Source organism: Neoarius graeffei, chromosome 20, assembly GCF_027579695.1.
Source record: "Neoarius graeffei isolate fNeoGra1 chromosome 20, fNeoGra1.pri, whole genome shotgun sequence".
NCBI classification, from domain to species: Eukaryota; Metazoa; Chordata; class Actinopteri; order Siluriformes; family Ariidae; genus Neoarius; species Neoarius graeffei.
Window position 1 is genome coordinate 6746148 of NC_083588.1, and position 10437 is coordinate 6756584.

Consider the following 10437-nt stretch of genomic DNA (forward strand, 5'->3'; position numbering starts at 1 on the left):
TTTAGTGGTTGTTTTTCATAATTGGTGAACATGCAAGTGACCTTCAAAGTTCTTGTAATTTAGTAATTTCCTTCACTTTAGAGATGGTTGTTAATTATTAATGAACATACTGTATGGAATGAATAAAAGTTTTTAGTCACTGTCTATATCAGTGTTTATAATATACATGTTGAAGGTGTCTGAACTGATGTGTTGAGTGTGTAACTGCTGTTATTTAGATGATGTCTCTGCTCCTAATTCTGAGAGATCATACTTGTGTCTTTTCTCATTTCAGAAAAAAACTAGATAGAACTCGACGCCAACGGCATCGATGGGGATGCCTCCGCCTGGTAGACTACACGCCTTATTAAGTTGTGATTTGGGGATGGACATTTGACCTCACAGTAATGTTGACCTGGTGAAATTACTTGTATTAGCCTTGGAGAGATTGTGTTCACAAGGTTTTTGGACAGACATTTGACCTCACAGTGACCTTGACCTTAGACCTTTTGATCTCAAAATCTAATCAGTTTATCTTTGTCCCCAAATGCACAAATGGTGAAAGTTTGGTGAAATTCCTTTCATCTGCCTTGGATATATTGTGTTCACAATGTTTTCGGACAGACATTTGACCTCACAGTGACCTTGACCTTAGACCTTTTGATCTCAAAATCTCATCAGTTCATGTTTGTCCTAAAGCGCACAAATTGTGAAAGTTTGGTGAAATTCCTTTCATTAGCCTTTGAGATATCGCTTTCACAAGGTTGCGGGACAGACACACACACGGACGGACAACCCGAAAACATAATGCCTCCTGCACCTTGCACAAATGGTGAAAGTTTGGTGAAATTCCTTTGATTTGCCTTGGAGATATTGTGTTCACAAGGTTCTCGGACAGACATTTGACCTCACAGTGACCTTGACCTTAGACCTTTTGATCTCAAAATCTAATCAGTTCATCTTTGTCCCCAAATGCACAAATGGTGAAAGTTTTGTGAAATACCTTTGATTTGCCTTGGAGATATTGTGTTCACAAGGTTCTCGGACAGACATTTGACCTGACAGTGACCTTGACCTTAGACCTTTTGATCTCAAAATCTAATCAGTTCATGTTTGTCCCAAAGCGCACAAATGGTGAAAGTTTGGTGAAATTCCTTTCATTAGCCTTTGAGATATCGCTTTCACAAGGTTGCGGGACAGACACACACACGGACGGACAACCCGAAAACATAATGCCTCCTGCACCTTGCACAAATGGTGAAAGTTTGGTGAAATTCCTTTGATTTGCCTTGGAGATATTGTGTTCACAAGGTTCTCGGACAGACATTTGACCTCACAGTGACCTTGACCTTAGACCTTTTGATCTCAAAATCTAATCAGTTCATCTTTGTCCCCAAATGCACAAATGGTGAAAGTTTGGTGAAATACCTTTGATTTGCCTTGGAGATATTGTGTTCACAAGGTTCTCGGACAGACATTTGACCTGACAGTGACCTTGACCTTAGACCTTTTGATCTCAAAATCTAATCACTTCATGTTTGTCCCAAAGTGCACAAATGGTGAAAGTTTGGTGAAATTCCTTTCATTAGCCTTTGAGATATCGTGTTCACAAGGTTTCGGGACGGACGGACGCACGGACGGACGGATGGACGGACGCAGGGACAGACGGACAACCCGAAAACATAATGCCTCCTGCAACTTACGGTGCTGGAGGCATAAAAAAACAAGTTTCATGAGTTTAACCTCAGGAGAAGTGAGATACTTCCCTCTATAGGTGCAGAAACACTTACACATTTATTTTAACGTTCATGAAATATTCTGTGAAATGAAGAAAGGAATAAAAGGCTCAATAAGACTAATCTTGAAAGAATATCATTGTAATGCAGTTCTTTGATTAAAACTCCTGGTTGTGTGTTTGAAATGACACAAATGATTCAAACTCCATTCCAGTGAAATTTATTTAAAACATGGGGAGGAGATTCATCTGATGGAGAATGTGTGGCTTTTCATGGAACAGAAGCCTCTTTATTAAATACTATAATTTTCCATCAAATATGAAAGTATCAGTGAAAAAGGATTGATAAGTTTTGCATCTTGTGGACATTGTTATACTGTACACTGTATGAGGTGTTTTTGTACAGGGATGTTGTTGATTTGTCTCACTGTGGTTCATGAGTGCAGTAACACACAGCTGTGTCTTCAGTCTGCATGTTCTGCCCTGTTAATGTTACTGTGCTGCTGGATGTGTCTCTGGAAACCTGAAACCGGCTTTTCAGTTTCTCACTTTAGCCAGTGCTCCCATCAGACCCTACCCATCCGATCCACTCCAGAGTTTTTCCTGCAGGTTGTCGGATCTAGTGTGTAGCGTAGCTGCTATCAGTTAATGAATATCCAGACACTTTACAGGTCAGAGTCAGTGACTGACCAGCGGTTAATACTGTGGATCCGGTCTGGATCAGCTCAACACAGTGAACACCTGGGAAAGAAAAATTATTTTAAATGTTGGAAAAGCAAAAAGCTGCCAGTAAAAATAAAACTGTATTAAATATCAAATGTAAAAACACTGACAGTGTACGGCTGCCAGCAGCAGCAGCAGCAGGAGGGATGTAGAGATCATGGTGTATGTTGAAGCAGAAGAAGTAAAAGCTCTTGGTCTTCACTGCTTAAATATATAACAGGGAAGGACATTTGTATAGAGGCACTCCTTATCGAAGGGGAAATTTCATTGATGCATCTACATGTGAAAACCTCCCGTCTCTCAAACATCTCTAATCTGTGAGTTTAAAAAAAATAATAATTTGGACCAAATCTTCTTCCGCTTATCCGGGGCCGGGTCGCGGAGGCAGCAGTCTGAGCATGGAAGCCCAAACTTCCCTTTCTCCAGACACCTCGGCCAGCTCCTCAGGAAGAACACCGAGGCGTTCCCAGGCCAGCCGAGAGACATAGTCCCTCCAGCGTGTCCTGGGTCTTCCCCGGGGCCTCCTCCCGGGGGGACATGCCTGGAACACCTCCCCAGGGAGGCGTCCAGGAGGCAAATATTGGACCAAATATTTAGACCAAATATTTGAACAATTAAAAAGATGAAAACAGTTATTCAGGGGTGAGCTTATGGACTATTACCTGTTTTCAGGTGAATTTATATGAAGCAATCACATGAGAATATCACCACATTCGGGAATGAATAAAACACAATAGTTATAGAGTGTGCAGTGATAGAAAAATAATCAACGATGGGGTGAATTGAAAAAAAAATTCAAAGAAATCCACTATAAGATTCAGTTTTACTTAGAGATTTGCAAAAGTCTGCATTTCATTTTCTCTCAGCATTCATTCATTTCTTGATGTGAGAAATTATTCTGACACATTGTCCTCCCAAAGTACAAATCACACAAAAGGACAAACATCAGAGCCATAAATTTAGAGTTTGTTTGTGAAACTTTGTTTATCATTGCAGGACTTTGAGCGGGTGGGTGGAGCACAGAAGTACGGCAGGCCAGAACTGAGTTTCAAAAAGCTCTTTATTTTCAGCTTTTTCAATCACCCAGTCACACAGACACGCACACATACATCAGTCGTCTGGTTGGGGAGAGAGCTCCCTTCCTCTGCTCTCTCTCTTGTTATATAGGGCGCGGTCACTGGGGAACACACACAAACACAGGTTAACTGACATCAGGTGCAGTGATTCTGCCACTTACCTTCCCTGACTCCGCCCTCTGGTCACAGACCGATGCTTGACCACGCCCCCGCTGCCACAATCATGTTTGGTATTTGGAGGAAACATGGCATGAACCCAGTAGAGGATTATAGACTTGAAACCCCCGAGAAAATTAGAAATGATAATTGCAGCTGTCTGTCTGTCTTTCAGTGTGTGTATTTGTTTTCCACACATCATTCTTATTCTGCCATCAGTGAGACCTCGTGATTTAATTCATTACTCATCTTAAATATTGTAGCGGTTCACTATTGGTGGGTGGAGCACAGAGGACGGCAGGACAGAGATCAGGTTCACAATAGTGTTTATTGCTCGACTTTTCAGTTTCGCAAACACACTCTCCCAGCCACACGCATACACACACACGCAAGTCATCTGGTGCGGGAGAGAGTCCCCTCTGCTCTCGCTCTCCCTCCTCATATAGGGCGCGGTCACTGGGAAGACACACAAACACAGGTTAATTGCTCTCAGGTGTAGTGATTCTTGCCACTTACCTTCCCTGACTCTGCCCTCCTGTCACAGACCGGCGCTTGACCACGCCCCCACTGCCACATACCCCCACCGCCCGACTCAGGCCGGGCGACTGTCCGGCCTGCAGCCGACTCCCCCCCCCCCCCTTGACGGGAGAGGAAGTCCGCCACGACCATCTGCGCCCCCGGCCTGTGGACCACCTTGAAATTAAAGGGTTCGAGCGCCAGATACCAACGGGTGATCCACGCGTTGGCATCTTTCATGCGGTGGAGCCACTGGAGGGGCGCATGGTCCGAACAGAGGGTGAAAGGGCGCCCCAGCAGGTAGTACCGGAGGGCGAGAACCGCCCACTTGATGGCCAAACACTCTTTCTCTATGGTGCTGTAGCGCCCCTCACACACCAACAGCTTCCTGCTGATATACAGGACAGGGCGGTCCTCCCCCTCCACCTCCTGGGACAAAACCGCCCCCAGCCCTCTGTCCGACGCATCGGTCTGTAACATAAAGGGGAGAGAAAAGTCAGGGGAGTGTAGAAGTGGCCCCCCACACAGTGCAGCCTTTACCTCCGAGAAAGCCCGCTGGCACTGCTCCGTCCACTGGACCGGATCTGGTGCCCCCTTTTTAGTGAGATCAGTCAGCGGGCTGGTGACGTCCGAATAATTAGGTATAAACCTACGATAATAGCCAGCCAGCCCCAGGAACTGTCTCACCCCCTTTTTGGTCTTGGGCCTCGGGCAGGCCGCAATTGCTGCCATCTTATTAATTTGGGGACGCACCTGCCCGTTGCCCAAGTGGAAGCCCAGATACCGTACTTCCACCCGCCCAATCGCACACTTCTTTGGGTTAGCTGTGAGCCCCGCTCGCCTCAGCGACCTAAGGACGGCCCTCAGATATTCGAGGTGCCGCTGCCAGTCATTACTATAGACGATGATGTCGTCTAAATACGCGGCTGCGTAAGTGGCGTGAGGGCGGAGGACTCTGTCCATCAGCCGCTGAAATGTAGCAGGCGCCCCAAACAGCCGAAACGGAAGGGTGACGAATTGGTGTAAACCAAACGGTGTGGAAAAGGCTGTTTTTTCTCGGGATAGTGGAGTCAAGGGGATCTGCCAATATCCCTTCATCAAATCCAGCGTCGAATAAAAGCGAGCAGTGCCGAGTTGATCGAGCAACTCATCAATACGAGGCATTGGGTACGCATCGAATTTAGACACCGCGTTGACTTTTCTATAGTCCACACAGAACCGGACCAACCCGTCGGCCTTGGGTACCAAGACCACCGGGCTGCTCCAGTCACTGTGGGACTCCTCGACGATGCCCATTTCGAGCATGGTCTGAAGTTCTTCCCGAACCACCTTTTTTTTGTGTTCGGGTAGCCTGTAAGGGCGGCTACGCACTACCACCCCCGGGGGCGTCTCTATGTGGTGCTCTATGAGGTTAGTGCGACCGGGCAGGGGCAAGAACACATCCGAAAACTCGGTCTGCAACTGGGCGACCTCCGTGAATTGGGTCGGGGAGAGGTGGTCTCCACAGGGGACCGGAGAGGTACGTGATGCCAATGTCCCTTTTTGAACCTCCGGCCCCAGCTCCGCCTTCTCCGGAACCACCAACACCAACGCCACGGGGACCTCCTCATTCCAGAGTTTAAGCAGATTGAGGTGGTAAATCTGTAGCGCCCCACCCCTGTCCGTTCGCCTCACCTCATAGTCGACGTCCCCGACTCGCCGTGTGACCTCAAAGGGTCCTTGCCACTTAGCGATCAATTTGGAGCTCGACGTGGGCAACAGTACGAGTACCTTATCTCCCGGTGTGAACTCTCTAAGGCGCGTACCCTTGTTGTACAGGCGGGCTTGCCGTTCCTGGGCCTGCCGCAAATTCTCCTGAGTTAGGTGGGTGAGCGTGTGGAGTTTTGCGCGCAGGTCCATAATGTACTGAATTTCATTCTTACTTTGTGAAGGTCCCTCCTCCCAATTTTCCCGTAGCACGTCCAGGATGCCGCGCGGCTTACGCCCATATAATAATTCAAACGGGGAGAACCCCGTGGAGGCTTGGGGGACCTCTCGCACTGAGAACAGCAAGGGTTCGAGCCACTTATCCCAATTACGTGCGTCCTCACTTACGAATTTCTTAATAATATTTTTGAGGGTGCGGTTGAACCGTTCCACTAAACCGTCCGTTTGTGGGTGATACACGCTGGTGAGGATCGGCTTAATCCCCAATAACCCATACAGTTCGCGCAGTGTTCGTGACATAAACGTAGTGCCTTGATCAGTCAGAATCTCTTTCGGGATTCCAACTCAGGAGATAACGCAGAAGAGTGCCTCTGCAATACTGCGTGCTGAGATATTGCGCAGAGGCACTGCTTCCAGGTATTGCATTGCATAGTCCACCAGAACTAATATAAAGCGGTACCCTCGTGCTGACCGATCTAATGGCCCGACGAGATCCATCCCAATTCTCTCAAACGGGGTCTCGATTAACGGTAGAGGGCGCAAAGGCACTTTTGGAATGGCCGCTGGATTTACTAACTGGCATTCGCGGCATGCCGTACACCACCTACGGACATCGCCGCGAATCCCCAGCCAATAGAATCGGGCCATTATTCGGGCTAGTGTTTTATCCTGCCCCAAGTGTCCAGCCATGGGATTAAAGTGAGCCGCCTGGAATACCAATTCCCGGCGGCTCTTCGGAATTAAAAGCTGCGTGACTCGCTCCTTAGTTTGAGTGTCCTGCGTCACTCGGTATAATCTATCCTTCATAATCACGAAGTAGGGGAAGGACGGGGTGGCGTTCGGCTGGAGCGTTTGACCATCGCTTACTCTCACTTGGTCAAACGCATGCCGCAGAGTCTCGTCTTGCGACTGATCTAATGGGAAATCCGCGAGGGATTCCCCAAGAGAGAGAGGAGGAGCCGGCGGCTCCTCACTCTGACGCGGAGATGATGTAGACGGCTCTGTGACAGCTGCTCCCGCCAAAGTGACACCGGGACCTCCCCCTGTCAAATGGCAGGACCCACTCTCTACTCGGCGCATCATTAAACCCCGAAATCCCGGCCAATCAGTCCCCAAAATTAAAGGGTGGGTAAGGCGAGGATTAACCGCCGCCTTCCATATAAATTTTTCCCCTCTGAAAATAATGTGGACCGACACCAAAGGGTAGCGGTGAACATCCCCGTGCACACACAACACTTTCACCGCTTGTGTTCCCCCCAATGCCTCGTTTTGAACCAGGCTTTGGCGAATTGAGGTCTGATTACAACCAGAATCCACCAACGCCTGATATGTAGCCCCTTGGATACTCACCGGTATGCGATACGCTCCGGCCCGATCGAGGGCGGCCTCTGGCGCGTCGGGGATCCGAACCACCGCGCCCACTTCCATTGCTGTGCACTGCTGTTGAAGGTGGTCCAGCTCCCCGCAGCGCCAGCAAACCGGCCCGGGCTTTCCCTCTGCACCGGTGATCTGGGGCTCACTCACCTGAGGTGGGGGAGAGACAGACACAGAAGGGAGAAACAGGAGGGCACCGTGGGTGCGGCAGGCCAGCTGGGGTGGAGCCGGCCCCCGCCTCCGCGGTGGGGGAATGGGGCGAGGACGGGACACAGGAGGAGGGGGAGAGAGAGAGAGAGAGAGAGAGAGAGAGAGAAGAGGAGAGAGGAGATGATGCCATCTGCTGTCCTGCCGCCGGGACAGCCGCCAAATGAAACTCCGCCACCTCGACTGCCTGATCCAGCGACGCCGGGCGGTGGCACTGGACCCACTCCGCGGTTCCTGCTGGTAAGCGGGCGATGAACTGTTCCAGTACCACCTGGTCGATGATTCCCTCGGCGTCACGATCGTTGGCCCTCAACCACCGCCAGCAGGCGTCCCGGAGCTGCTGGCCGAACGCGAACGGCCGGCTGACTTCCTCCAACCGCAGCGCGCGGAAGCGCTGGCGCTGTTGATCCGGTGTGCGCCCCACGCGCTGGAGGACGGCCCGGCGGAGGTCCGCGTAGGCCAGCCGGCGGTCAGCGGGGAGCTGTAGCGCGGCCAGCTGTGCCTCTCCTGTTAGCAGGGGGAGAAGGCGCCCCGCGCGCTGGTCCATCGGCCACCCTGAGGCTTCGGCGACCTGTTCAAATAACGTGAGGAACGCCTCGGGGTCGTCCTGCGGGCCCATCCTGGTGACAGTGAGGGGAGACGGGCCCGCGGTAGGAGCACTGGTGGACCCCGCCGACGCGAGGAGGTGCCGGAACGCCTGTCGATCTTCTTGTTGGGCCAACACCAGGGCCTCGAACCGCTCTTCTTGCTCCTTTCGGAGGGTGAGTAGCGCCTGGTGCTGGCTTTGCTGGGCCGTGGCGAGGGCGTGGACCAGTTCAGCAAACGGGGAGGACTCCATGGGGCTGTGAGGCTGCTGTGCTCCAGATCCCGGGTTTCGGCACCACTGTAGCGGTTCACTATTGGTGGGTGGAGCACAGAGGACGGCAGGACAGAGATCAGGTTCACAATAATGTTTATTGCTCGACTTTTCAGTTTCGCAAACACACTCTCCCAGCCACACGCATACACACACACGCAAGTCATCTGGTGCAGGAGAGAGTCCCCTCTGCTCTCGCTCTCCCTCCTCATATAGGGCGCGGTCACTGGGAAGACACACAAACACAGGTTAATTGCTCTCAGGTGTAGTGATTCTTGCCACTTACCTTCCCTGACTCCGCCCTCCTGTCACAGACCGGCGCTTGACCACGCCCCCGCTGCCACAAATATATTCAATGTCAAGTGACTGATAGATGTTGCCTTGTTTCTGTTCAAGTGGAGGACAAACCTAATATTAACACAAATAATTAAATGTCGTTCAATAAGCTGAACTTTTTTTAATCAGTTAAAACTTTACTGAAAAGTGTTCATGTGATATTCATGATGTAGAAGGACTGAATGATGAAATCTTCAACACTAATTAAAATAAATATTGCTGCTCGGAAAGGTTTCACTGAAGTGGACGAGGTTTTTGGTGTCAGAAATGTTTTGGGTAAATGAATTGAATCATAAGAAAATAAAAAGTAAAAGTGTGACTGAGATGGTTTATTAGTTGTATTGCGAGGATGTCTCTAACATGTCTCAAAGTTTTTGTAAGGGGAATCCACTATTCTGTGTCACTGTGTGTATCTCATGCAGTAATACACAGCTGTGTCTTCAGTCTGCAGATTCTGTCCTTGAATTGTTGTGTTAGTAGCAGTGTCTCTGGAGATGCTGAACTTATTTTTCAGTTTCTCACTGTAAGCTGTACTCCCACCAGTATAGATGTATCCAATCCACTCCAGAGATTTTTCTGCAGGTTGTAAGATCTAAGCTGCACCATAGCTCGTAAGTGAGTATGAAACTTTGCAGTGGATGGAGAGACTCTGGCCTGGCTGGACTGTCATGGAAGCAGGCTGAGTCAGTTCCTCACCATGCATATATATCAGTGTTTTCCCCAGAAAAAAAAATTTAAGCCCTAAATTGTGGCATGATAAAACACAGACAATTGAGCGCCAACGGCATGAAGCGAAACTAGGGGGGTCCGGGGGCATGCCCCCCCAGAAAATTTTTTGAAAATATATGCTCTCAGGTGCATTTTCAGGGTCTCTGAGAGGTTTTAGATACATGATTATAGGACAGATTTTAACAGTGCTTCAATGATTTCTGACCTACATAGTATTACTGTATACACATTTGAAATTTCACCTTAAAGTTCAACATGCAGGTTAAACTGTTTAGTTATAGATTACTGAGGTATACGATAGATTTGAAAATCTACGGGGATCCCTTGCACTTAATTATCTATGATCAAGTAGTGTTGTAACAAAAATGTGCATGAAGATATGAACAGTGGTTTGCTCCATCTTATGCAATCCAATGAAGAGAATCGATCATCATAACCTCCTGTTGATCACAAAGGGATCTGAACCTCAGACCTGCCACCTTAAAATAAGTTGCTGTATTACTATAACTGTAATGTTTTAGAATGTTTCTGATGCAATTACCATATGTATAACTAAGATGCACTGAAAAGAAAAGTAAGGCAGCTGCATTTTATAAAGTTTAAATTTTGGCATTTTATTAAATGGACTAGATTAAGATTAAAACATATTTAAAGGAAAAGAAAACTTAATTCATACATTTAAGTTTGCAGAAAGATTATGTACTTATAAACACATTCATGAAGAGATTGTGTTAATAAGTGTCAAATGTAGCATAATTTCGAATAATAACGATAAGCATATTTGGCAGTGTGATGTCACTGTGAGCTTTTAACAAAAGAATAAT

At 48.4% G+C, this 10437-nt stretch overlaps 1 protein-coding gene across 1 annotated transcript in view; it reads right to left on the minus strand.

The window, feature by feature from the left end:
* The window catches only part of LOC132869384 (uncharacterized), a 103668-nt gene extending 94081 nt beyond the window's left edge, over positions 1-9587 (minus strand). The window contains 1 exon segment of the mRNA XM_060902723.1: positions 9289-9587. Coding sequence (XP_060758706.1) covers positions 9289-9587 — 299 coding nt within the window.
* Positions 9588-10437: the final 850 nt, after the last annotated feature.